The sequence below is a fragment of the Ornithorhynchus anatinus genome, chromosome 13 (genome assembly GCF_004115215.2).
Source record: "Ornithorhynchus anatinus isolate Pmale09 chromosome 13, mOrnAna1.pri.v4, whole genome shotgun sequence".
NCBI classification, from domain to species: Eukaryota; Metazoa; Chordata; class Mammalia; order Monotremata; family Ornithorhynchidae; genus Ornithorhynchus; species Ornithorhynchus anatinus.
Window position 1 is genome coordinate 38,976,758 of NC_041740.1, and position 27,612 is coordinate 39,004,369.

The following is a 27,612-nucleotide window of genomic DNA, read 5'->3' on the forward strand; positions in this document are numbered from 1 at the left end:
TTATTATAAACATTTTTATGTGCACACAGAAGCACACATGCTAACACATACTTGCACACTCTCACACATCCACATGACCACTTTTACACGCACAAGTACAAATCCACACACCTCCAAGCACATACACACTTTCACAGGCACATACAAGAACACGCGCAAATGCACATTCATCTACACACACCCAGGCACACCTGTGTACGCAGACACCCGTACGGACGGGAGAACTCACCCGAACACCCGCAAAAACCCAAGACCTGGGCTCCATCCCCTCTCTCTTCCCGCAGCCCCGAAAAAGCAACTGGAACCAGGATGAGCAGCTAGGAAAATCTCTTTATTCTACTTGCCAGGTCGGGGGGCTACTGTACAGGGAGTTGAGGCCAGGGTGACTCCTTTGGCCTCGGCCGACGTGAAACAGGAAGGCGGGCCCCTGCTACTCCTCATTCAACCCCTTCGGAGAGGAGACAAAGCCTGCGTCAGCCCAGGGTGAGAAGCAGAGCAGTGGTGGGGGGGCGGGGGGGTCAGTCCCTGGAGGAGGGTGAGGTGATCCTGGGGTGATCCTGGGAGTTGATGTGACGGGCTGGGGTCGAGGGGCTGGGGTGCATGAAGGGTGAGTGGAAATCAGAGGCTGGACCTCAGGAGAGTGAGGCTGGGAGAGCTGGTAGATCCCACAGGAAGGGGAGGTGGGGACGCAGCCCTTGTAGAGGGGCACACCGGTGTTGGGACGCGTGCTGTTTTGTGCCTAGAGTGAGGGTGCTGATTAGTGATTTGCCCAGGTCAGCTTGGCCATCACAGAACCTGAGATGGGGTGGAGGAGCCTGTGGAGGCTGAACCCCGAGGGGTTCTGGGAGCCCAGGGTTGGCGGCGACTTGACCCCGGAGGAGTGCGGGGGGAGATGAAGGGAGGGGCCGGGGCCCGGCCTTACCTTGGCACCGATGTCGCGGCTCTTGGCCCGCAGCTTGTTGACCTGCGACTCGGCGATGTCCGCCCGCTCCTCGGCCTCGTCCAGCTCGTGCTGGACCTTCCGGAACTTGGACAGGTTGGTGTTGGCCTGCTCCTCCTGGGGAAGGGGGCAGCCCGGGGGTCAAGTGGGGGGGGGGCACCTCAGCCTCCCCGGAGACTCGGTCCCGGCTCCCTGCCCCGGGGCGGCCCCTCCCCCCGCGTGCCGGCCCCCCTCGCCCATCTCCCGGGGCTCCCCCGGCGGGGGATTTGCCGCCACTCACCGCCTCCTCCGCCTGCCGCTTGTAGGCCTTGACCTTCAGCTGGAGCTTGTCCACCAGGTCCTGCAGGCGCAGCAGGTTCTTCCGGTCCTCCTCCGTCTGCCGGGGGGTCATCGGGGTCACCCTTTTCTGTCACCGGGGTCACCCTTCATCCCTCCCCACTGCCCACCCTTCGTCACCGCGACGGAGCTAGCTGGATTCGCCCAGGAGAGAGAGAGGATTGGCTTCCGGGCTGCCCCGTCTCTAGACGAAAGCATTTGCTTGGCTCTCGGACCCTGGCTGTGACCTTGAAATGTGTTCTGGAAGGGGGACGGAAGAGGGCTCCAGTCCCAGAATGAGAGAAGGGGCCTGCCAGCTGTGTCCCTGACTACCAGCCCCAGACACGTAGTCACCCAGGGGCCCGGAGTGGCTACGAGGACCCCAAAGTTCAGGCGGGGCCTGGTTGGGTCCCGGAGACCAGGAGTCCCATGGAGGATCCATTCGGGTTTGGGCTAGTGGGCAATCTGGATGCCCCCCCCAGGGAACTTCAGTTCTCCCCAGGTCTGACTGAGAGCCCCGGAGGAACCTCAGAAATGTTCCTCCTCCTTGAATGTCTCCTCCCAGGAAGCTGAGCTTCTCTCTGGAACCCCGACAGGGTGGGGGTCCCCAGGACCCAGTGATTTTGGTGATAAATTGCATTTTCCTGTGGAAGCACCTTGGCATAGTGGAAAGAGCACGGGCCTGGGAGACGCAGGACCTGAGGTCTGATCCCGGCTCTGACACGTGTGTGCTGTGAGACCTTGGGTGAGTCACTTGACTGCTCTGTGCCTCAGTTTACCTCATCTGTAAAATGGGATTAAATCTTACTTAGACTCTGAGCTCCATGTGGGACAGGGACCGTTTCCAACCCGATTAACTTGCACCCACCCCAAGAACAGTTATCATTATTATTATAATTATTATTGTTGTTGTTTTTGTCATTATGCTGAAAGCACCTCGAGGGACAGGCATTGGGTCTTCTAACTCAGGGCTCGGTCCACAACGGTTGCTAAAAAAAGACAATCGATGGTGCCCAGAAGGCGGGAGGGAGATGAGGCAGACGACTGGAGGGACGACCGATCCAGAAGAACCACTGAAACTGGCTCTAGGAGCATGAGGGTGAATTAAGGTTCCGAATCACAGAACTTCTGGCTCTAGAACAAAAGCTCCCAGTGTTGTCTGTCCTGAAATCTGTCCCTCCCTGGTCTGGTTTTCATCTGGAACCAGTTTCTAGTCTCGGGGGTTTTCCCCAGGACTGGAGAAACGCCCGTCTTCTCCTCTAAAATGTAAATCTAGAGAGGACGGGTCTCAGCCTCCCGAACCTGAGGGTCTCCAGGGAACCCCTGAATCGGGCGCTAGTCTAACCCGGAGCCGTGCCTATGGGAGAGAGCCCAGTCGAAGGGCTTGTACATCTCCTCACCTGGTACGTGAGCTCCTTGATGCGTCGCTCGCACTTCCTCATGCCCTTCACGGACTCGGCGTTCCGCTTCTGCTCGGCCTCCAGCTCGTTCTCCAGCTCCCTCACCCGGGCCTCCAGCTTCTGCAGCTGCTTCTTGCCGCCCTTCAGGGCGATCTGCTCGGCCTCATCCAGCCGGTGCTGCAGGTCCTTGATGGTCTGCTCCATGTTCTTCTTCATGCGCTCCAGGTGGGCGCTCGTGTCCTGCTCCTTCTTCAGCTCCTCGGCCATCATGGCCGCCTGTTGCCGGAAGGAGGGGAGAGGAGAGGGCAGGGAGGGAGGTTGGGACAGTCAGGTCCGGTTCCAGGCGGGGGGCCCAGAGTTCCCCTCATCCCCCCGCGTCGGGAGGGGGCTGGAGGTGGCTGCCCGGGGGGACGAGGCACCTGTAACTCGAACCCCTGTCCCTTGAGCTCCTCCGCTCCCTGGGCAGAGCGGGTCTTCCCCGGAACCCGCAGAGCTCCTGGGCGGCACTCACGTCGGTGATGGCTTTCTTGGCCTTCTCCTCGGCGTTCCGGCACTCCTGCACGGCCTCCTCCACCTCGGTCTGAAGCTGGGACAGGTCGGCCTCCATCTTCTTCTTCTGGTTGATGAGGCTGGTGTTCTAGATTGGAGACGAGGGGAGCCTACTGAGTCTGTCTTGGGTCATCCACACCTATTCCTGCTTCCTACCCCAGTCCGCCCCCCGGCCCCCCCAACCCCTTTCCCATCTCTTTCCTGGGAAAGGCAGAGTCAGAATGAGCTGGAGTGAAGATCTGGGGATGGTTTCTTCTCTAGATCTCAGATCTCATGGGTGCCAACTCACTGCTTTCACTAGCCCCTCACATTTTAGAGAGAAAGGGCAACAGCCCAATCCGGGGGCAGGAAGCCAAGGCCACTCTACCCCAAATCTTCTCCTTCTTAGCTCTAAAGCCAGGGAAAGGGAGGGCTATTCTCCTTCCCAGACCCATTCCACATGACTTGGAAGTTTCTGAGTTATCCTCATCCAAAGCCCCATCCCATTCCAGCATCTTGCTTTGTGCTGTCCCGGCCAAGGAACGGGCTCGTGGAAACCAATTAGCTTCTTGCAGCAGAAAGAACAGACAATCAGTCTGGAAATAGAAACAGCGTGGCCAAGTGACTTGATCACGGGCCTGAGAGTCGGAAGGACCTGGGTCCTAATCCCGTCTCCGCCACTTCTCTGCTGTGGGAACTTGGTCAAGTCACGTGACTTCTGAGCCTCAGTTACCTCAGCCGTAAAATGGAGATTAAGACCGTGAGCCCCATATGGGACGGGGATTGTGTCCAACCTGATTAACTTGTCTCTATCCTGAGGTTTAAGCACACGGTAAGTGCTAAACAGATACCGCAAAAAATAACGGGTGCCAGTCGGCACTTTCTCCGAAGCACGACCGGGTCCCCTGCCCACCCCTGGATGGGGGGTGAGGGTCTAGATTTCGACCCTCACCTGGGAGTGGAGCAACTGGACGCGCTCGCTGGTCTCGATCAGCTCCTGCTCGGCCAACTTCCGGGCCCTCTCCGTCTGCTCCACCACCGCCCGCAGCTCCTCCAGCTCCGCCTGCAGCAGGTTGTTACGTCGCTCCACGATGGCGATGTTCTCCTTCAGGTCGTCGTTGGCGCGCACCGCGTCATCCAGCTGGATCTGCGTGTCCTGGGAATCAACCCACCGGCCGGTCGGTCCACCAGGAATATGGAGCGGGTGCTACCTCTGTGCTGAACGCCGGACTAGGCACTTGGGAGACACCGCTAGAGTTAGTGGACCTGATCTCCGCGGTAAGGAGCTGACGGTGTACTGGGTGATTGGCACTGTACTAGGCTCTTGGGACAGTCCACTAGAGTTAGTAGAACCGATGTCTGCCGTAGAGCAGTCGACGGTCTAGAGGAAGGAATGATGTGGGCTTGAGGGAGGAGCAGGCTGCCTTGTCAAGGAGGACAGAGGACACACGAAGGGGCTCCATGGAGTGCCCCCTGCCCCACAGGAGGAAGGCAGACAGCCAGTGAAAAAAGCACAGGGTTGGGAGTCCAAGGACCTGGGTTCTAATCCTACTCTGCCCCGGCTGTGTGACCTCGGGCAAGTCACTTCATTTCGCTGTGCCTCAGTCTCCTCATCTGTAAAATGGGGATTCAATTCCTGTTCTCCCTCCCGCTTAGACTGTAATCTCCTTGAGAAACAGGGACTGTGTCTAACGTAATTATCTTGTGTCTACCCCAGTGCTTAATACAGGGCTTGGCCCAGAGTAAGCAGTAAACAGTGGAAAGAGCACGGGCTTTGCAGTCAGAGGTCATGGGTTCGAATCCCAGCTCCGCCACTTAGCTGTGAGACTGTGGGCAAGTCACTTAACTCTTCTGTGCCTCAGTTACCTCATCTCTAAAGTGGGGATTAAGACCGTGAGCCCCACGTGGGACAACCTGATTCCCTTGTGTCTACCCCAGCGCTTAGAACAGTGCTCTGCACATAGTAAGCGCTTAACAAATACCAACATTATTATTAAACAAGTATTGTAATCATCATCCCCCCCCGGAATGGGGTCATCTGGGGGAAACAGGAAGGAGCTGGGACCTCCCAGCGGTCCTGGGGTGCAGGGTGAGGGTGGGAGTGGTCTCCGGGTGGTCCCTGCCAGGGATGGAGGCGGGGAAGAGCGGACCTTGAGCAAACCCTGCAGGGTTTTGACTTGCTTCTGGGCCTCGGCAGCGATGCGGTTGGCGTGACTCAGCTGGATCTCCATCTCGTTGAGATCGCCCTCCATCTTCTTCTTCACCCGCAGCGCCTCGTTGCGGCTGCGGGTCTCGGCCTCCAGGGAGGTCTGCAGGGAGTCCACCACCCGCAGATGGTTGCGCTTGGCCTGCTCCATCTCCTCGTCCTTCTCCGCCAGCTTCCGCTCGATCTCCGCCTTGATCTGGTTGAACTCCAGCTGGGCCCTGAGGATCTTCCCTTCCTCGTGCTCCAGGGAGGCCTGGGGGACAGGGAGGCACAGTTGGGCTTGAGGGAGATAGCGAGGGCCTGATGGGGAAGAAGGAAAGGAAGGCGGGGCCAGAGAGGAAAGAAGGCGGAGGAGAGGGAGGAAAGGGGCTGGGAAGAAAGGCAGTGGCTATTTATTGGCCGCCCACTGGGGACAATGGCTCTATTGGGTACTTGGGGAAGTAGCGTGGAAGAACAAGACCAGGTCTTGCCCGCAAGGAGCCAGCACCTTAAGGAAGAGGAAATAAAGGGGAGAGAGAGAGAGAGAAAAGAGGAGGCAAGGAGAGGGAAAGAGCGAAGAGGAAGGGACGGGGAGGGGATGGCTGTCCTGACCTCGGCCTCCTCCAGTGCGGACTGTAGCTCCATCTTCTCGGCCTCCAGCTGCTTGCGGACCTTCTCCAGCTCGTGGATACTCTTCCCGCTGGACCCCAGTTGCTCCGTCAGGTCTGAGATCTCCTCTGGGATGGGGCGAGGTGAACAGGAGCATCAGGGATGGGGTCCCAGGTCCCATAGGGAACGTGCCCGCTAATTCTGTTGTACTGTACTCTCCCAAGCGCTTAGTACAGTGCTCTGCACGTAGTAAGTGCTCATTAAATGCCACTGATCGATTGGAAGCCGTCCTCTTTCTCCTCCAAATTCTTTGATTCTTCAAGTTCTTTGATCTCTGGATTTCAGCCCCAGTGGAGACCCCGCCAGCAACCTCCCCCACCCCTAGCTCACCCTGGAGGTTCTTGTTCTCCCTCTTGAAGGTCTCCAGGTGCTCCAGCGACTCCTCGTAGGCGTTCTTCAGCTTGAAGAGCTCCGTGCTGAGGGAGCGCGCCTCCTTCTGGGAGGCCTCCAGCTCCGACTGAGATTCCTCAAACTTCTGCTTCCACTCGGCCAGGATCTGGGGAGGGGCGGGGTGGTCCCGCATCCATCCGGGACCCCTTCACCCCTCATCCCTGCTCCCTCCCTGACCTCACCCTTCCCAACTGCCACCTTTCCCCTTCTGTGCCTTCCTCCCCAACTCCCCTTCCCCCGGCTCCCCTCTCTGGTGGAATCTTTCCCCCATTCCTTCATTCTCCCCTGATTCTGCTCGACCCGTCATGCCTTCTCTCCCAGTCTTGCCCCATCTCTAGAGTTCCTGCCTCTCCAGATTTCCCACCTCTCCAGAATTCCCTCCTGTCCAGATTCTCCCTCCTCCTGCTTGCCCTCCGCCCCGGTCCCTCGGTCCTCGGGTCTCTTGATCCCCCAGTCCCTGTGCCCCGTACCTTGTCAAAGTTCCTCTGTTTCTTGTCGAGGGCGGCGGCTGCGGCGTTGGACCGTTCCACGTCCACCATCAGGTCCTCGATCTCGTTCTGCAGCCGGTGTTTGGTCTTCTCCAGCGACGAGCACTTGGCATTCACGGCCTCCACGGCCTCTTCCGCGTCCTGCAGCCTCTGTGCCAGCTTCTTCCTGCATGAGTGGACGAGTGGAACTAAGAGACTTCCAGAACCAACCCCCAGAACCTCCAGAATTAACCACAGGAACCATTCTAGAGCCTCCTAGCAGCTCTAGGATGGTTTGAAAACCGAGGAAGATCCATAAACAATTCCAGGACCAAAGAGTGGCTCCAGAACCCACCCCTCCAAAAAATTTCCTGAAATGTCCCGGATTGTGTGACCGGCTTCTGAAAGCAATCTAGGACCAGTGAGAAGAAAACCAGAAAAGGGTGATCAGTCTGAGTCATTTTGGAACCCTCGAGCAACTCTCGAATTGCTCTAGCAACCCGGAGCTAAAGAAGCTCCCTGTAATAGTAATAATAGTATTTGTTAGGTGCTTAGTATGTGTCAGGCACCGTTCTAAGCACTGCAGTAGATACAAGCTAATCAGATCGGACCCAGTCCCTGCCTCACATGGGACTCAAAGGCTTAATCCCCATTTTACAGATGAGGTAACGGAGGCACAGAGAAGTGAAGTGACTTGCCCGTGGTCACACAGCAGACAAGTGGCATAGCCGGGATTAGAACCTAGGTCCTTTTGACTTTCGGGCCCATATCCTAGCCATTAGACCAGGCTGCTTCCTTGTGAGTCCCCATTTGGGTGTGTTGGGATCGGGGTCTGGTCAGGGGCCAGATCAGCTGGAATTTAGGGGTGGCGGCTGGCTGGTGGGTCTCCGGGACTCACTTGGCCTCCTCCAGCTCCTCGGTCCTCTGGATGGCGTCCGTCTCGTACTTGGTCCTCCACTGGGCCACCTCGGAGTTGGCCTTGGACAGGACGCGCTGCAGCTCGGCCTTGGCCTCCGTCTCCTCCTCGTACTGCTCCCGCAGCAGGTCGCAGTCGTGCCGGGCGGACTGCAGCGCGTGGGCCAGCGCGTTCTTCGCCTGGCGGGGGGGCGGGGGATGAGGGAAGAGTGGGTCAGGCCTCTCTGCCGTGGGGTCGGACATCCCGCCGGCTCTACCGCCGGGACCCGTGCCCATTCCTTCTCCTCGCCCGCCGTTCCTTGGCTTCGCCCCCTAGCAATCAGTCTCATCAGCCCTGTCCTTAGACCCGGCCCTCAGCCTCTGCTTCCGGCCCCTAGGACTAGTGGCCGAGTCTGGTGGCCAAGCCCGGAGGACTTTTTCTCTTCGATCTCTCACCTTAAATGAAGCTCTTCCTTACTCCCCCCACCACCCTGCCCCAGCTTCCCTAGTCTTCGGCCCCCCGATCTGCCCAATTGGGCCTCCCAAATTCCCCCCAGCCCCCTCCCCCCGGTTAACCTGCCCTCTCGGAGCTGGGGCCGAGGCTGGGGGGCGGGCCCCCTCAGGAGAGTCGGGGTGCCCCCGGCAGGGAGTGTGTGAAGGAGACTGGACCCTGTGGGGAGCAATGGAGAGCGTCTGGTGCGGTCGATCTCCACCCCCAGGGGGTGGGGGTAGGAGTGTCCAGGGCGGGAGCCTAGGAGGTTGGGGGGCGTTGAAGAATGCCGGGGACCCCCGGACTTACCTTGACCTCCTCCTCTAGCTGCCTCTTGAGATCCTCCAGTTGCTGGTTGTAGGTGAGCTTGCCGCGGGTCAGCTGGTTGACCAGAGCCTCCTTCTCATCCAGCTGCCGGGACAGCTCCCCTGGAATGCGGGGAGGGGATACACAGCATGTTTTCAGCTCCTGGAGGCCCTGGGGACCCTGCCCTCTGTGGGGAGGAGGAAACTGGACTCCGTCCGACAGGACTCGGGAGGCGAGTGAGCTTGACCGAGGCCACAGACAATAATACTTACGATGGTATTTGATAAGCGCTTACTATGTGTCAAGCACTCATCTAGATGCCAGGGTAGATACAAGGTAACGGGATCGGAAGCAGTCCCTGTCCCACATGGGCTCACAGTCTTAACCCCCATTTTACAGATGAGATAACTGAGGCACAGAGAGGTTAAGTGATTTGATTAAGGGCTAACCACATGCCAAGCACTGGAATTGATCAAGATTATCAGATACAGTCCCCGTTCCACACAGAGCTCACAATCTAAGTAGGAAGGAGAGCAGGGTTCTTATCCCCATTCGACCGATGAGGAACCCGAGGCCCAGAGAGGTTAAACGACTCGTTCAGCGTCACACAGCCGGCAAGTGGCCGAACCGAGACTAGAATCCGAGGCTCTTGACTCCTAGTCCCTTACCCTACCCACTAGGCCACGCCGCCCATGCCCCCTCACCGTTCTCGGTCTGCAGCTTGGCCCTCTGGCTGGTGAGGTCGTTGACCGCGCGTTGCGTCTCCTCCGACTTGCTGCGGTGCTCATTCACCTGATCCTCCAGGGTCCGGCACATCTTCTCCAGATTGGCCTGAGGGAAAGACGGGGTGGAGGGAGAAGGAGGATGGTCGATGGGTCAACTCAGGGAGCGAGAGAGAGATAAGATGGGAGGCGGACAAGGGGAGGGATGGTGAGATGGATGGATGGAAGGGAAAGAGGTGGGTGGAGGAAGGGAAGGCGGAGGGAGAGAAGAGTAGATGGAGGAATGGATGGATAGAATAAGCCATTGTGAACAGGGGACGAATCTACCAACTCTGTTGTACTGTATTCAGCCAAGCACTCTGCACACAGTAAGTGCTCAGTAAATATTATTGATTAATTGCCTGACAGAGGGAGAGAGAGGTGGATGGAGGAACGGAAGGGTGGAGAGAGATGTATACCATAAGGTTGTTCTCTAGACTGCAAGCTCTCTGTGGGCAGGGAAAGAGTCTACCAACTCTGTTTTATTCTTATATTTTACTCTCCCAAGCACTTAGTACTCTACACACAGTAAGCTCTTGATAAACGTGATTGATTGACTGATTGATTGACTGATGGATGGTGGGGTGAATGGAGGGAGGGAGAGAAACATGGATGGAGGAATTGAAGGGTGGAAGGAAAGAGAAGTGGATGGAGGGAGGGAAGGGGGAGGGGGAGAAGGGTGGATGGAGTTGGAGCAGGGGAATGGCAGCGGTTTTCAGGCTTCCCGTCACCCTTTCCCACCTTGGCCTTGATGATCTGCTCCATGTTGGAGGTGACGTCGTCCAGTTCCAGCTTGAACTCGCTCTTCTCCTTCTCCAGCTTCTGCTTCACCCTCTGCAGGTTGTCGATCTGCTCGCCCAGCTCGGCCACGCTGTCCGCGTGCTTCTTGCGCAGGGCGGCGGCCGTGGCCTCGTGCTGCAGCGTGGCCTCTTCCAGATCCCGCCGCATCTTCTGGAACTCGGCCTCCCGCTTCTTGTTCATCTCGATCTGCACCGAGGTGGCCCCGCCCGCCTCCTCCAGCCGCTCGCTGATCTCCTCCAGCTCCCGGGACAGGTCCGAGCGCAGCTTCTCCACCTTGGCCCGCGCCGTCCTCTCTGCCTCCAGCTCCTCCTCCAGCTCCTCTATGCGAGCCTGGGAACGTGCCGGGATCCAGAACCGTTAGACCAAGTGCTTCGATCTAGAACTGTGACTTCTTAGACCATTAGAATACAAGAATCCAGAACCATTAGACCTAGGTCCCCGATTCGGAACCCTGAGTTTTAGACCGCAAGACCGCAGAGAGACCCAGACCCTTTAGACCTCTTGCCTCGATTCAGGACTGTAAGTTCTGGACCATTAGAATGCAGGGATCCAGAACCTGGACTCCAAGCCAGAACTGTGTTCCAGACCCTTAGAGAGCCGAGACCCAGAACCCCAAACCCGAACTGTAAGTTCTAGACCATTAGAACTCACAGAACTCCAGCTTCTAGATCCAAGCCCACTCTTTTTGGTACAACCTAAAAGCAGTGTTGCCTAGTGGATAGAGGAAGTCAGAAGGACCTGGGTGCTAATCCTGGTTCTGCCACTGGCCTGCTGACTGACCTTTGGCCAGTCACTTAACTTCACTGTGCCTCAGTTCCCTCCTCTGTAAAATGGGGATTAAGACTGCGAGCCCTATGTGGGACTGAGTGCAACCCAATTTGCTTGAATCTACCCCAGTGCTTAGTACAGTGCTTGGCACCTGGTAAGCACCGTTTTGCGTAATGTCACGGGAAGGGATGTCGGCTTCGCTCTAGCCTGTAAGAGCTCTCAGCTGGGAGCTATCTGACCCCTGCTAGGAGTCAGGACAACCGGCCACAGCCACCATCCCCAGCACTCCGAGCCCAAACTGAGGGCTGGGGCTAGGGTTGTCCTGGGCCGGGGCGGGGGCCGGGGTGGGGACGGGGCGAGAGAGAGTCCAGACCCGGCTCTATACCTGCAACTCCTTCAGTTTCTTCTGTAGCTGGATACCCAGGGCTTGTTCATCCTCAATCCGGGCGTTGAGTGCATTCAGCTCAAAGTCCTTCCTGTAGGGAGGATGGCGGAGGGGAGCGGGATGAGGCAAGAAGGGTCACGCTGCGTGGGCCGAAGGGACCGGTCAGCCCTTCGTCCTCTAGACCGTAAGCGCGTTCTGGGCAGGCGACGGGTCTGCTAATTCTGTTGCATCGTCCTCTCCCAAGCGCTTAGTAAAATGCTCTGCACGTAGTAAGCGCTCAGTAGATTCCATTGATTGAGGGACAGGGTCTGGAGGTTGGAAGTGGGCCACGGGGGGTTGGGGAGGGGGATGTAATACTTTTTCAGCCGTTCATCCAGCTGCTGCTTGTCGTTCTCCAGGTCCATGATGCTCTCCTGGGTCAGCTTCAGGTCTCCCTCCAGCTTCCGCTTGGCCCGCTCCAGGTCCATCCGGATCTTCTTCTCTTGCTCCAGGGATCCCTCCAGCTGCCCGGGAGCGACAGAGTGAGAGAGTCAGGCTGGGTGAGCCAGAGGGTCCTGCCCTGGGGGTCCTGCCCTGGGGAGCTTGGAAGCTCAGTCCCTCAGATTGGAGTATGACAGGAGGCCGGTGATACTCGGGCAGGGGAGGGGGCAGGGACTGCAGGGGTACCTATGATTTGTGCCCCCCGTAACCTCGGTGCCCTCTTACTCTTGTATTGTCCTGGTTAATCAATCAATAGCATTTACAGAGCACTTACAGTGTGCAGAGAACTGTACTGAGTACCTGGGAGAGTACGACAATACAGATTTGGTAGTCGTGTTCCCTGCCCGCAAGGAGCTTGCAGTCTAGAGGGGAAGACGAATATTGAAATAAATTACGGATATGTACGTAAGTGCTGAGGGGCTGAGGGCGGGCTGAAAAAGCGGCAAAAATCCAAATGCAGAAAGTGACACAGAACGGAGAGGAAGTAGGGAAAATCATAGGGCTTAGTCGAGGAAGGACCCTTGGAGAAGTCACGCTTTTAATAAGGTTTCGAAGGTGGGGAGGATGTTCGCCTGTCAGATACGAAGGGAGAGGGAGTTCCAGGCCTGAGTCGGGATGTGGGCGAGAGGTCGGTGGCAAGGTAGACAAGAGAGAGGTACAGTGAGTAGGTTGGCACTGAAGGAGCGAAGTGAGCACTTTGCCCATTTCTAGTTTTGGCCTGGCTCAAGGGTTAACCCACTGAGGTCCAACGAGGTTGGAAGAATCTTCAGGGAATGGATCATGGAGGACTAGATCCAAGGTCAGTCCTTAGGAGCCCTTCTCTTCATTCCCACCATTCCCTGCTGCGGGCAGGAGTGGAACAGACCGGAGACGAGTCTCCCTTGCCCAGCCCCGAAGTCCCATCCCTCAAGGCCACTCATCTCCCTCCACTCACGTCGTCCACCTGCTGCTCCAGCTTGACCTTAGCCTTGGTCAGGGTGTTGACCTTGTCCTCCTCGGCCTGGAGGTCGTCCAGGGCCTGCTGGTGGGCCTCCTGCAGGGCCTTCTTTTCCTTGGTCAGCTTAGCGATGATCTCGTCCAGCCCAGCCATCTCTTCCGTCAGGTTCTTCACCTGCCGAACGAGAGCCCCGATCCCGACGGGGTCAGAGGTCATCGGGCCCCGACCCCACAGTGGAGTCGATGGGAAACTCGGAATCCAGATCCCAGATTCAGGCCATGGGGACCACCACCATCCTGTCCATTAGGGGTTGACCGAGGGGCAGAGCCCAGGGGCTGGAGGGGGAGGAAGGTCCCCTCGCTCACCTTGTTCTCCGTGGCGTGTTTCTCTTTCTCCACCTTGGCCAGCGTCAGCTCCAGGTCGTCGATGTCCTTCTTGAGCTCCGAGCACTCGTCCTCCAGCTTGCGCTTCTTGGCCGTGAGCTCGGCGTTCATCTCCTCCTCGTCCTCCAGCCGCTCCGTCTGCTCCTTCACCTTGGCCTCCAGCTGGATCTTGTTCTTGATCAGCTGGTCGCAGCGCTCCTCCGCGTCTGCCAGGTTGTCTTGCTCCTGGGGGCGGGTAGAGAAGTTGACCTCACCCCAGCCAGGCTCTTCCCGGAAGTGGGACTCAGTGGCTTGGGAGCCCCATCACCCGGGAGGGAGAAGGCAGTGCCTCCATTTCCTTTTCGGGCCTTGCAACTGTGGAAAGGTGGAAACATCAAAGTGGAATACCAACCGGAAGTGGCTCACGAGAGAACTCCAGGAACCGTGTAAGGAGAATATGGACAATTGCATAACTCTTGAGTCACCGTGTGTGTTGTAAAGGAATAGCGAGGGGCCGGGAGATGGGGCAGTTCACTGAGAAGCGCCCCCTCTGCCTGGGGAAACCAAGGCAGGAGCCCCGAGAATACAGGATAGCGGCTTCCAGTCCGCCGGAGAGCAGTGATAATAGCATCTGACTGAGCACCCACTGGGTACAATGCACTGTACTAGGTGCTCGGGAAGTGCAAAGCAAAGAAATGATATATTTCTTGCCCCCAAGGAGCTGACAATCTAATGGGGGAGCAGGGAGGGAGGGGGCGGGGTCTCACCGCCTGGACTTGCAGCTGCAGGTCATTCTTCTCCTGCAGGAGGGACACCATCTTCTCCTCCAGCTCCTTCCGACGGGCCTCTGACTTCTCCAGCGCCTCCTTGAGCTTCGAAAACTCCTCCTTCATGGTGGCCATCTCCTTCTCCGTCTCCGCGCTCTTCAGCAGCGGCTTGATCTTGAAGTAGAGCTTCATCCAGGGCCAATTCTTGACCCCCATGAAGGCCCGGATGTTCCACTGAATCACCAGCAGCGAGTCTCTGGGCCGGGGAAGAAAACCAGGTAAGACCCTGCCCATCTCCTTTTCTATCTTTCCTCTTTCACCTGTGCTCCATGCCTCTCCTCTTCATACACCGTCCTAATGACCCTCACGATGCTCGTGATCTTCCCAGTGGCCAAGGCCTTCCCGATCAACTGGATCTCCCCATCGGTCTTGGTTATGCTTAATCAACCGGTTGGCCAGATTGTCCCAATCTCCCGAACCTTCGCGGTGGATTCGACTGGCCTGATTTCCTGGACCTCCCCGTTGATCTTCATGGTCCCAATCCTGGACCTACCTATTGGCCTTGATTGTCCCAATCACCCAGACCTTCTCGTTGGCCTTGACTGTCTCGGTGATCTTGACCTTTCTCTCGTCTCCGATCATCCTAACGACCTTGACTTCCCAATGGCCCATAGCCTTTCCAATGTTTATGACTCTCTCAGTGGCCAAGAACTTCCCAGTGGCCATGCACACCTCCAAATCCTCAAGCTCCTCCAGGGCGAGGATCTCTTGTTAGAGGCCTGGAGGTTCCTCCTTCCTCCCAGTCTCTCCCCTCATCACTCGGGGTGATAGGCCTCCCGGGGCCTCCAGGTACCCACATACCTGCGCTCCAGGATCTTCTTGAACTCCAAGCGGGACAGGACACCACGGGACTGGGCCTGGATGCGGGTGATGATGCGGGACAGCTGCTCGTCCCTCATCTCTTCCAGCAGCCCCAGCAGTCCAGCCTTGAAGAATACCTGGGGAGAGCAGACATCGAGGGTGAGAAAGGGCGTGGCGTGTTGAGTTTTCCTTGGGCAGAGAATCAGGCCCATAGATGTGTTGAGGAGGAGATGGCAGCAGCCTGAGCAGAGTCAAGACAGGCTGCTAGGATCTGGGGAAGACCAGAGGGGGCCAGAGGAGGGAAGACCCCTAGCATCCCCTGCCACCCCACCCAGCCCCTCACTTTGGTGTGGCCGAACTTGTACTGGTTGTGGTCGATGTCCAGGGAGCCCAGCAGCTTCTCCGCCCCCTTCCTGCTGTCGATGAACTGGCCCTCGGGGATGGCCGCCGGGTTCAGGATGCGGTACCTGCGGGCAGTGGAGACTGTGATTCCCCGAATCTGCCCGGCCCTAACCCCCATGAAGCTCCCCCATGGGGCCCAAACCCACCTCTGGCGGAAGTCCCCGTAGAGGATGCGGTTGGGGAAGCCCTTCCTGCAGATCCGGATGCCCTCCAGGACCCCGTTACAGCGCAGCTGGTGCATGACCAGCGGGTTGTCCATCACCCCTGCGGGCCGGAGAGGGCAGGGGCCGCGTGAGACCCGGGCCCGGGGAGCCGGAGGTGTCCCCTCCCCTGGATGGGGTGTGTGCAGGTCCCAGGGGAGGCTCCCGCTTCCCATCCTCCTGGTTCCCCCGGCCCGGGCCAGGGGACTCCCGGGGGCAGGCACTCACCCGGAGACTTAGTCTCATTGGGGATGATACAGCGTACAAAGTGGGGATGGGTGGAGCGCAAGTTGGTCATCAGCTTGTTCAGGTTTTCCTGAAGTCAGAGAGAGCACGGAACAGAGGGTAAGAGGTGGGCAGGAGAGGGGAGAGGAGGGAGCAAGGGAAGAGAGAAGAAGAAGGAAGGAGGCAGCAGGACAGGGGTTTGGGCCGGAGTCAGAGATCGGGCCGGGGAAGGAGGTTGGGCTGCAACCCACCCTGTGCAGAGCCGACACCGTCTGGAAGGAAGAGCCTTTCTTGGCTTTGCCTTTGCCCTTCTCGACAGCTGTGGGAACAAAGAACGGCAGTCGGATCAGGGAGCAGGCAGGCGTGGGGGCCCGGGGGCCCCTCGGGGTCTGAGGAAAGGCAGGTTTCATCCCGGATCAGCCAGGATGGGCCTCGCTTTCGCCATCTCTCAGAGCGTCCCACCCCACTTCCAGCAAGGGACCGACCACTAGATGGGCCCAGGGTCATCCCTCCCCCAGGGACCACTGCCCCTCACCCCGCCCTCCTTACGTGCGTCGGCCCCCGCGTAGTTAGCGAACAGGTTGCTGAGCAGCTTGAGGGAGGACTTCTGATAGAGGCCCACCACGGTCTCGTTGAGCGGGTCCTTGTTCTTCTGCAGCCAGCCCAGGATGTTGTAGTCCACCGTGCCCGCGTAGTGCACCAGGGAGAAGTGGGCCTCCGGCTTCCCCTTGATGTTGCGTGGCTTCCCGAAGTTGTTGGACTTGCCCAGGTGGTTGTCGTACAGTTTGGCCTTGAAGGTCATGTCCGTGGCCTTGGGGAACATACACTCCTCCTCCAGGATGGACATGATGCCCATGGGCTGCGGGATGAGAGAAGGAGAAACCCCCAGGTGACCCCCTGGGAGCTGGGGCTGGCTCACGGGGAGGAAGGGCATGGGGCGGGGTAGTGCCACGCGCCCGCCTGGCACTGTCCGAGGAGGTCCGGCCGCTAGAGTCTCCGTTCCGCGCTCAGATGGACCTGAGTGAGTGTAGAATGGATATGGCAGCCCCCTGGCTGGGGCTTGGAGAGAGGTGGGTGAGTAGGTTCAGCTCTGAGTCTGGCCTCGGGGACTCCGTCCCCCTGAAGCCAGGAGTTGGGGTGGTGGGGAGGGATGGACCGGGGCCTTCCATGGAGTCCTGTGTCGGGGGAGGCCAGAGGGAACTTTCCACTGATCCTCCCCCTTCAGATGTTCCGGGAATCAGCCAGACGGGACTGGTTTTGACCTCACTGCTGACAGACTGAGGGGCCTGTCCCCATCGCCCCCCTACATTTAAGAGCCAGGACGGGCGGACCCTAAAGAGGCCCCCGCAGATGCCTTGCTTGCTCTGCACCTTGTGTGCCCAGGGCAGATCTGCACCCAAAATGCCCCAAACTAGCCCTTCCAAGGCCCATCCTTCCCACCCTGCTCTGCGGGTCAATCCCACCCTGGAGCCAGCCCTCTTTCTGGGCTACTCCATGCCAGGGGCCCTGGTCCCGGGGGGGCAGATGTGATGACAGTAATAGTAACAATAGTTACAATAATGGTACTTGTTAAAACTTACTATGTGCCAGGCACCGTGCTAAGCACTAGGGTGGATACAAGTAAATCGGGTTGGACACAGTCCCTCTCCTACATGAGGCTTACAGTCTCGATCCCCATTTTACAGATGAGGTCAGTGAGACTCAGAGGAGGTAAAGGGACTTGCCTGAGGTCACACGGCCGGCAGGTAATGGAGCCGGGATTAGAACCCAGGTCGTTCTGACTCCCAGGCCTGTGCTCTATCCACTAGGCCACACTGCTCAGATAGGGATAGGCAAAGGAAAACAGCCAGGCCCGGGGGTCACGACGACTAGGCAAGAGGTCGGAAAATGAGCCCTCGGGGCTGAAATTCAGGAGCAGGAAGGGCTGTCACCCAGAAGACGATGACCGTCCAGTCTCGATCTCTTGATGAAATCGCAGTAGGAGGGATTGCAGTTAGCTCTAAAGGAGGGCTGTCTGACAGAGCGGGTTATTGGAGGAGGGACCCCCTCCCCAGGATTTAGGGGTCTTGAACTCTCCAGGGGCCCTTTCTGGACCAGGAGTCCACAGGAGCTGTGTCCTGCAGTGGCGGGAGAGGGCTGGGAGGAAGGGGCGGGGGCCGGACACCTTCTCGATGAGGTCGATGCAGGCCTGCAGGTCCATGCCGAAGTCGATGAACTCCCACTCGATGCCCTCCTTCTTGTACTCCTCCTGCTCCAGCACGAACATGTGGTGGTTGAAGAACTGCTGCAGCTTCTCGTTGGTGAAGTTGATGCACAGCTGCTCGAAGCTGTTGAACTGGAGCGGGGGAGGCCGTCACGGACAAGGGCGGGACCACCGGGACGGGCCCGGCGCGGGTCCCGGGACTCCCGGCGGCCGGGTCCGACCCCAGGGAGGGACCGCGGTGGCCGACTCCCCCCGCCGCCCGCCGCCCGCGCCTCCCCGACTCACGTCGAAGATCTCGAAGCCGGCGATGTCCAGGACGCCGATGAAATACTGCCGCGGCTGCTTGGTCTCCAGGGTGGCGTTGATGCGCGTCACCATCCAGTTGAACATCTTCTCGTACACGGACTTGGCCAGGGCACCGATGGCGTAGGACACCTGGGGGACGTACAGCGGGGCCAAGGTGAGTCGGGTTCACGGGGGGGCCGGGGCCGGGTGTCCCCCAGCCCTCCCCGTCGGCGCCCTCTGGAAGGACCCACCTGTTGGACATTCTGCCCCTTGGTGACGTACTCGTTGCCGACCTTCACCCGCGGGTGGCACAGCCCCTTCAGCAGGTCGGCCGAGTTGAGCCCCATGAGGTAGGCCGATTTGTCAGCCTCTGGACAAGGGGAGGCGAGATATAAGCTCATTGTGGGCAGGAATGTGTCTGTTATATTGTGCTATTGGACTCTCCCAAGCGCTTAGTACAGTACTTCGGCACAAAGTAAGCTCTCAATAAATGCAGCTGACTGACTGAGGTGGGGATGGAGCCGGGTCAGCTGCCAACGACCCCAACGTAGAGGCATCACCCCAGCCCCGTGATCTGCCCCCGTTCTACCAGCTGAGAAGCAGCATGGTCTACTGGGTAGAGCCCGGATCTGGGGGTCAGAAGGGTCTGGATTCTAATCCCAGCTCCACCGCTTGTCTGCTGTGTGACCTTGGGCAAATCACTTCACTTCTCTTTGCCTCAGACGGGTGTCTGGTGACCAGGGTCCTGGTCCATGCTCTTCTACTGGCCTAATGAGAGTCCTTGGACAAGTCACTTAACCTCTCTGCGCCTCATTTACCTCATCTGTAAAATGGGGATTAAGACTGTGAGGGATTCTGTCCAACCTGATTAGCTTGTATCTACCTCAGCGCTTAATACAGTGCCTGGCCCATAGTAAGCACTTAATAAATACCATTTAAAAAAAGAGCAGGCCCAGTGGTGTCCCACTCAAGGCTCAAACTTTCCATAGGGAGAATGGGTGTATTATCCCCATTTTACAGAGGAGGACACTGAGGCCCAGAGAGGTTAAAGGACTTGTCCAAGGTCTCCCATCTGGCCAGTGGAAGAGCTCAGACCAGAACCCGGGTCACCGATAGTATTTATTCAATAGCGTTTATTGAGCGCTTACTATATGCAGACTCGTTCTGCGCTCTTTTCACTTGGGCAGGGTCAGTCCTGGGTCTCCCCCCTCTCCCTTCACTCCCCCAGCTCCCCCCAGCTCCCCTCAGCTCCCACCTTCGGTGCCGTCGGGCTCGGCCTGCTCCTCCCGCTGCTTCTGCTTGAACTTCATGTTCCCGAAGTGCATGATGGCGCCCGTCAGCTTGTAGATGGAGCTCTTCTCTTCCGCGGAGAAGCCCAGCACGTCGAAGGCGCTCTACGGAAGTTCAGTCAGTCGATAGTATTTATTGAGCGCTTACTGTGTGCTCTGCTGTACTAGGCGCTTGGGAGAGTACAATGCAACAATATAACAGGCACTTCCCCTGCCCACAGTGAGTTTAGACTGGAGGAAGGACAGATGGTAGACAGGCAGACAGATGGCATTTCAGGTCTGGCTCCTTGGGGCTTGGAGAGGGTCTCACAGGCAACCCCTTTCCCTTCCCCTGTGCTTGTCACCCCCCCCAGGTGGGCTCCTGCACACTCACGTCAGTGGCCATGAGCTCTTCGGAGTCATCGATGGAAGCCACGGTGGTCTCTCCTTGGGAGATGAACGAGTAGTCGTAGGGGTTGTTGGTGATCAGCAGCATGTCTGAAGGAGGTGGTGGGTCAGAGAGCCAGGCAGACGCCCCTCGGACCCCACCGCCAACTCAGCCCGGTCAAGAGGCACCAGTAGGCCAGCGCGGCTGGAGGGAACCCCACCCGGTGGCAACCGGGGACAACATCGCACAACTCGACAGGATGTCGCACCACTTGGAGACCACACTGCCTAACTACTGAGAGCATCACACGGTGGGGGACCACATCATGCAACCGTAAAGGGCAGTGCGCAACTGGAGAGAACATCGTACAACTGGAGAAAGCGTTGCCCAACCAGGGACAACACTGCACAACTGTAGAAGACTTCACACAACCGAGGTCACCTCACTAGACAGCTTTGCACGACTGTCCTCTCTAGAGAGGGCCACATCTAATCCCTGGCTCAAGGGAAAACTCAGTGGGATCTGGCTGGACTCAGGGAGCAGAGAGACGACCCCCGTCTCCGCCCGGAGGAGCCCCCGGGCTCCCCGCCGTTGACGGGTGGGCCCGGGGCCTGACCCACCCAGCAGCTCTGGCTTCTTGTTGGACAGGATTTGGTAGAAGATGTGGTAGTCTCTCTCCGACTTCAGCTGGAAGATGACGCGCGACTTCTCCAGGAGGTCTGACGGGGGCAAGGAGAGGGAGAAGGGTGAGGGATGGGGAGAGGAGAAGAGGGAGAGAGATTTAGAAACCGAAGGAAGTAGAGGCAGAGTTGGAGGGGGTCCAAGGGAATGGAGAAGAAAGGCGAGAGCCAGAGACAAAGAGACGGAGACGCCAAGAGGAAGAAATGAACCTGGAGGGGCAGAGATGGAGAGGCTGAGAGCCAGGGATCCCGAAAGAGGGAGACGGAGGCGGGGAGAGATCCAGACGGAGACCGCGAGAGACCCCTCGCAGGGAGGGACTGAGGGAAGAAGGGGCAAGGCAGGAGGAAGTTCAGGCCGAGCCCGGACAACCGGGGCACTCACACGTCTCTATGTCAGCAGACGCCAGCTTCCCCGTCGCTCCGAAGTGGATGCGGATGAATTTCCCCTGGGGGAGTGGGGAGAGGGTGTGAATGAAGCTGGAGGGAGGCCCACCCTCTCCCCCCACCCGGCTCTCCACCCTTCCTGGGGCCCGGGGACTCACAAAGCGGGAGGAATTGTCGTTCCTCACGGTCTTGGCGTTGCCGAAGGCCTCCAGGGCGGGGTTGGCCTGGATGATCTGGTCCTCCAGGGTACCCTGCCCGTCGGGAGACAATGGCCAGGGTGAGAGCGAGAGAGACAGCCACGGCCCTGGGAGACCATGGATAGGCAGGAAGACAGACAGACCGGCGGGTGGGCAGACGGGCAGGTAGGAGGACAAACAGACAGACAGGCAACTAGGTTAGGCAGCAAGATAGAGAAATGGCAGGCAGACGGGTGGACAGATGGAGAGACAGACAGGTCAAGAGGCAGACAGAAAGGGAGACAAGGAGACAGAAAGGCTGGCAGACAGGCAGAGAGACAGGTTGGCAGGCAGGAGACAGGCAGACAAGGAGACAGACAGGCTGGCAGACAAGCAGACAATGAAATTGGCAGACAGGCAGACAAGGAGACAGGCTGGCAGGCAGGCAGGAAGACAGGGAGACAAGCAGGCGGATACAAGCAGGGAGAAAAGCAGGCAGATGGACAGACAAACAGAGCCAGACAGGCAGGAAAAAAGGCAGACAGACGGAGGAAGAGAGGCCCAGACCTTTCCCGGATTCTGATCCTTCTTGCTTCGGTCCCCGATAGCAGCAATGACAGCAAAGTACTGGATGACCCTCTTGGTGTTGACGGTTTTCCCGGCCCCGGATTCTCCGCTGTGGGGACAACCCGGCGGGATGGTCAGCCGGGGTGAACAATAACAACCCGGGGGCACCCCGCGTGCAGAGCGGGGAGCGAAGGGCCGAGGGGAATCCGGAAGAAGACGGGCACGCCGACTCCGCTCCTCCACGATCTGTCTGCCGATTAATCGGTAGTCTTTACTGAGTCCCCGCTGGGTGCAGAGCACTGGACTAAAGACTCCGGGGAGTCAGAGGGTTAGCAGTCACGATCCCTGCCCACGAGGAGCTTCCACTCTAGTGGTCCGATTTGGGGTTCTAGGAAGCTGCTGGGGAGGTAGAGGGAGTTTCGAGAAGGGACGGAGGAGGAGAGGAAAAATTACTTACGTGATAAGGATGGACTGGTTTTCTCTGTCTGCGGGGAAAGAATCGGAGCAGGGAGTCAGGAGATGAGGAAGAAGCCACCCCCGCCCACGCTGACCTCCCCCTCCCCGCCTCTTCAGTTAATCAGAAGCAGCGTGGTTTAGTGGATAGAACATGGGCCTGGGAGTCAGAAGGACCCGGGTTCTAACCCCGGCTCCTCCACTCCACCGCTGTGTGACCTCGGGCAAGTCACATCACTTCTCTGCGCCTCACCTGTGAAACGGGGATTGGCTGGGCGCCCCATGTGGGACAGGGACTGTGTCCAACCTTATATCTATCCCAGCGCTTAGTACAGTGCCTGGCCCCTAGTAAGCGCTCAACAAACACCATTTTGAAAAATCCTATGTATCGAGCGCTTACCGCGTGCAGAACGCTGTACTTAGGGCTTGGAAGAACCTTCCAAAATCCTATTTCCTCCAAAAGGAACAAGGAATGTCCCCTGAGACGGAGGGGGCCGGGGGTGGGGGAGGGAGAGAGGGGAGATCGTCTCACCTGTCAGCATGTACTGATAAGCGTTGTCTGAGATGGAGAAGATGTGGGGCGGAGCCTCGCTTCTCTTCTTGCCCCTGTAGGCTGCTACAACCTCGGCGTTGTACACGGGCAGCCATTTGTAGGGGTTGACGGTGACGCAGAACAGGCCCGAGTAGGTCTGGAGTCAGGAGACAGGGAGAGATGCGGGCAGGTGGAGAGACGCCGAGAGAATGGAGAAAGGGGGAGAGGAGGCAGGAGGAAACCGAGGGAGGGCATCCACTCCCGCTGTGATTCTCACACTGTGGAGGGAGCGAAACTTCTGAACCTAAAGGGCCCTAACACCTGGAAGCAGAGGGCATTACCAGTGGGGTGTGGAAGGCGCTGGCTTAGTGGAAAGAGCCCGGGCTTGGGAGTCAGAGGTCGTGAGTTCTAATCCCGACTCTGCCACTTGCCAGCTGTGCGACTCTGGGGAAGTCACTTCACTTCCCTTTGCCTCAGTTACCTCAACTGTAAAATGGGGATGAAGACTGTGAGCCCCACGTGGGACAATCCGATAATCTTATACCTATCCCCGGGTTTAGAACAGTGCTTGGCACATAGTAAGTGCTTAACAAATATCAGCATCATTATTATTAACACCTTGACGCAGTGGGGGCTGATGTCTGGATGAAGAGGGAGATGATACTGGGGTGTGGAGGGCGCTAAGCCCTGGACTCAGGGAACCCTATCACCTGGACGTAGAGGGTGCTAACATCTGGAGGAAAAGGGCCCTAACTGAGGGCGCAGAGGGTGCTGACATCTGGAGGAAAAGAGCACTAACATCTGGCCCCCGGGGTTGTTAATAGCTGGGTGCAGAGGGGTGCTAAAGTCTAGAGGAAAAGGGCATTAACATCAGGGTACAGAGAACGCTCAAATCTGGAGAAAAAGGGCATTGACATCGGGGCACGGAGAGCGCTAAAATCTGGAGAAAAAGGGCATTAACATCAGGGCACAGGGAGCACTAACATTTGGAAGAGGAGGGTGCCAAACCCTGACCCTTCTAGATGAAGAGGGCAATAACACTGGGGTGTAGAGGGTTCTAACACTCGGACACAGAGGATTCATTCATTCATTCATTCAGTTGTATTTATTGAGCGCTTACTGTGTGCAGAGTATTGTACTAAGCGCTTGAGGGAGTATAATACAGTAACCCGCTAATACCTGGACACAGAGGGGGCTCGCGCCTGGTGGCGATGGGGGCTAACATCTGTAAAAAAGACTGTGACCTCCAGAACAACACAGAGCGGAGGGGAAGATCCACATCCAGAGGACGGAGGCCTCCAGTTCTGACACCACCACTGTCCTCCCAGCAGCGGGGACCCCCCTCTCTCCGCCGGAGAGGCCGGGGGGGCCCTGGGATCTGAGGTGGCTGGGGGGGGCCGAGGATGGGGACCCCCCCCACCCCACTCACGTAGATCATCCAGGAGGCGTAGCGCTCCTTCAGGTTGTAGAGCACGGCGGGCTCGTGCAAGAAGGTCAGCATGGCCATGTCCTCGATCTTGTCGAACTTGGGCGGGTTCTGCTGCATGATCTGGTCTTCTTTCACCGTCACGGTCTGCAACGACCCCCACCCCGAGCCCCGCACATCAGGACGGTACTCGGCTCCAAGTCCCTTCTCCACCCCCCCGCTCCCTCCCCAACTCTGCGGTGCTCCGGCCCGGTTGCTCCTTCCCCAGCCCCTCTGTGCTCCAGTTCATCACACTGCAGCCAGCTCCCGCCCCTGGCGAGGGGTCGCTGGGGAGCAGAGGATTGAGGGAGCCGATCTCTGGAGCCGGGAGGGAAGTTGGGGGCTGGGATATTTCGGGAAAGGAAAGAGAGAGAGCCAGGCCCCCCTCTCCCTGCCCCAGGGGAAAAGGGAGATTGTAGAGGGTGGACAGTGGGGGTATTAAAGTTCCTGGAGCCCAGAGGGTTTGGGGTATCTCCCCCGCCCATTCTCGGAGCGGCGGGCCCCGGGCTGCCCCTGTCCCAGTCCTGTTCCCCACCTTGCCGTTCTCGGTCTCGGCGGTGACCTTGCCCCCTTCCTTGGATAGGATCTTGGCCTTGATGAACTCCTCCTTGTCATCGGGCACGAAGACATCCTTCTTGAGATCGAAGGCCCGGGTCTGGGCCTCCAGACGCTCCTTGTCCGACTTGCGCAGGTAGGGGGCCGCCGCCCCAAACACAGCCATCTCAGCGTCACCCATGGTTGGGCCTGGAGGGTAGGGGAGAGGAATGGACCAGAGCCAGGGCCCCAGCTCAATCCCCCTGCCCCCGGGCCCACCTGCCTCCCCACTGGACCGGTGCCTCCGGGAGCCTGTCCGTGCCTGCTTGAGACCGTAACGATCCTCCCGTGGTATCTGTTAAGGGTTTGTCACGGGATGAGCACTGTGCTCGGCGGCCGGGTAGATCAAACAATCACTCAATCACATTTATTGAGCGATTATTGTGTCCAGAACACTGTACTAAGCTCTTGGGAGAGAACAGTATAACAGAGTCGGTAGACTAGATTATAAACTTGTAACGGGCCGGGAACGTGTCTGCTAATTCTGCTGTATTGTACCCTCCCAAGGGCTTAATACAGTGCACTACATTCATTCACTCATATTTATTGTGCAGAGCACTGTACTAAGCGTTTGGACAATACAATAAGGCATCAGATAGAGACAATCCGTACCTAACAACTGGCTCACCCTACACATTGTCAGCGCTCATAAATACCACTGATTTATACTGAGCAGCCTTATTGAGGGCCCAACTCCTCCAAGAAGCCTTCCCTGACTAAGCCCTCATTCCCTCTTTTCCCACTCCCTTCTGCTTCGCCCTAATAATGGTATTTGTTAAGTGCTCACCGTATGCCAAGCACTGTTCTAAGCACTAGGGTAGATACGAGGTAATCAGGTTGGTCCCAGGCCCTGTCCCACGGGGGGCTCACAGTCTTAATCCCCATTTTACAGATGAGGTAACTGAGGCACAGAGATGTGATTTGCCCAAGGTCACACAGCGGACAAGCGGTGGATCCGGGATTAGAACCCATGTCCTCTGACCGCCAAGCCCGGACTCTTGTCAGTGGGCTATTCTGCTTCACCACCCACCCCATCACAGCCGCACAACACTTTTGTACGAATCTATAATTTATATTAATATCCGTCTCCCCTTCCAGACTCTAAACTCGATGTGAGCAGGGAATGTGTCTGTTATGTTGCTGCGTTGTACTTTCCCAACCACTTAATACAGAGCCCTGCACATAGAAAGAACTCAATAAATATGATTGCTCGATCGATTGACTGGGAGAGTACAGTACAGCAGAGCTGGTCAATATGTTCCCTGCCCATAACGAATTTACAAAGTCCGTGTCCCACGTGGGGCTCACGGTCTTAACCCCGATTTTCCGGATGAAGAAACTGAGGCCTACAGAAGTGATTTGCCCAAGTCACACAGCAGCCAAGGGACGGAGCCGGAATTAGAACCCAGGTCCTTCTGACTCCCAGGTCTGTGTTCTTTCACCAGGCCACGCTGCTTCCCTTGCTCCCACCGGATCCTGCCCCATCAACTGTGTCCACCCCGTCCCTCCGTCCCAGCCTCTCCTTACCTTAGGGTGAATGAGTCTCTACAAGGAGGAGGGAGACTGGACCACAAGACCTGGTGGGGATGGGGCCGCAGGGAGCAGGACGGCAGGCAGGAGGGACGACCGATGAGGGAAGCGGGAAGGAGCCGTCAGGGAGAGGTCGGTTGAGGGGCTCTCTCTCTTCCACAGCCCCTCCATCTCGCTTCCCCCGACCTCCTTCCCACTTCCAGTTCTGCCTCTCCCCGTCTGGTCCCCGGAGCTCAAAGCTGCTGTGGCCCCGGGCGCCGGGCCCAGACCCGCCCAAACACCCGGACGCCTGATGCTCTCACATGCTGAACCATGAAGATGTCGCACACCCACAGACTGTATCACACACCGTACGCACTAGACAGAAGACACACTACATACACACATACCCCCAAGTCCCAAGTGGTCATCAGTCCTCCACAGGCCCCCACTAACAAGCAGGACAGATGCAACTCTCCGCCCCCGGGGACCAACCTCCGGGCCTCCCGCCCTGCCCGGCCCACGGGATCTCGTGAGGAAACGGGGAAGGAACGCTGGTCCGGCAGCGCCTTCCGGGCCCACCGACAGCAACTGGTGGGTAACCTGTACCCCCGTCTTTCACCAAGACCTGTATTTGGCTGCTGGCCCTCCCCGGGTACACCTCACGTGTACACACACACACACACACACACTGACCCTGGGGCTAGTGCACCTGTAGTCTCAAAGACCTGCCAAGACCCCTGTAGACTGGCCCATCAACACCCTCACCCAGCCCCAGTGTCTGCACGCTCTCAAACTTTCCCCCGTTCCCGCAGGTACACGCGCACGTGTGCCAATCCCCAGTCCCATATCACCACATACCCATCCGCCTGGTTGGCCAGACCTTCCCCCTCCTAAGGAGGGATCGTTCCCTACCCCGGGGCCGTGAACCCCCGCCCATCGCCGGAGACCCCTCCACACCCGCCGGGCTCCGGCCACGGTCCCTCTCGACTCCTACCTGAGGTGTGTGAGAGAGAGAGGGACGGGGAGACCGAGAGACAGGGAGAGACGGAGAGAAAGAGGGAGGATGTGGAGAGAGGGCGAGACCCCGGGGGACTTATATATGGGACTGAATTTCCTCCCTCCCCACCCTCTCGCACGCCGACCCCAGCCAGATTTAGAAAGGACTGTTGTCACACTGAAACACTTCCCCCCCAAAGCCCCCCTTTCCCAAGCGGTGCCCCCACCCCCAGAGAGGAAACAATTGGAAGTGGTCGTCATTGTTATGGCATGGGGGAGCGAGTTCCAGGGGGCGGGGGCAGCTTCCAGAGAAGCAAAAATATCTCCCAGCTCAGGACTACATTCCACAGCTGGCTAGAGAGCCCGGGTTGGGGGAAGACTGGGGGGTGGGCTCTGACCCCGGGGGTCTGGTTCTGCCTCCCCTTTATCCCACTCCCCTAGGCTGACCCCTCAACTTCCTAACCCTGACCCTACCCCAACTACTGACTTTTCCATCCCCGTTACTTCCTGGGCCCCCTAGTTCCGACCTCACTGAAGAATAATAACAATAATAATAATATTTGTGAAGTGTCTACT

At 58.1% G+C, this 27,612-nt stretch overlaps 1 protein-coding gene across 1 annotated transcript; it reads right to left on the minus strand.

Moving 5' to 3' along the window:
• Positions 1–310: 310 nt before the first annotated feature.
• Positions 311–27,062, minus strand: LOC100088789 (myosin-7). Its single transcript, XM_029077629.1, has 40 exons — positions 27,035–27,062; positions 26,056–26,105; positions 24,470–24,678; positions 23,899–24,042; positions 22,470–22,626; positions 21,942–21,969; positions 21,485–21,593; positions 20,900–20,992; positions 20,740–20,803; positions 20,298–20,396; positions 19,684–19,787; positions 19,277–19,415; positions 18,273–18,391; positions 18,022–18,171; positions 17,698–17,868; positions 16,083–16,392; positions 15,785–15,852; positions 15,537–15,624; positions 15,255–15,372; positions 15,050–15,173; positions 14,707–14,843; positions 13,846–14,101; positions 13,082–13,324; positions 12,714–12,890; positions 11,657–11,802; positions 11,300–11,390; positions 10,087–10,476; positions 9,289–9,415; positions 8,588–8,706; positions 7,793–7,989; positions 6,898–7,081; positions 6,368–6,533; positions 5,981–6,105; positions 5,334–5,642; positions 4,136–4,339; positions 3,167–3,292; positions 2,656–2,931; positions 1,221–1,316; positions 923–1,057; positions 311–448 (listed from the first exon to the last, which is right to left on the minus strand). The coding sequence occupies exons 3-40, from the start codon at positions 24,668–24,670 to the stop codon at positions 431–433; spliced, it is 5,808 nt and encodes a 1,935-aa protein (XP_028933462.1). The 5' UTR covers positions 24,671–24,678; positions 26,056–26,105; positions 27,035–27,062; the 3' UTR covers positions 311–430.
• Between the last annotated feature and the right edge of the window lie 550 nt (positions 27,063–27,612).

Coding starts and splice junctions, on each gene's coding strand:
- LOC100088789 (XM_029077629.1), bottom strand. CDS start 24,670: ATGGGTGACGCTGAGATGGCTGTGTTTGGGGCGGCGGCCCCCTACCTG. Junction 20,804..20,899: donor ACGACAATTCCTCCCGCTTT/GTGAGTCCCCGG, acceptor CCACTCCCCCAG/GGGAAATTCATCCGCATCCA. Junction 4,340..5,333: donor CCCTGCAGGGTTTGCTCAAG/GTCCGCTCTTCC, acceptor GTTGATTCCCAG/GACACGCAGATCCAGCTGGA.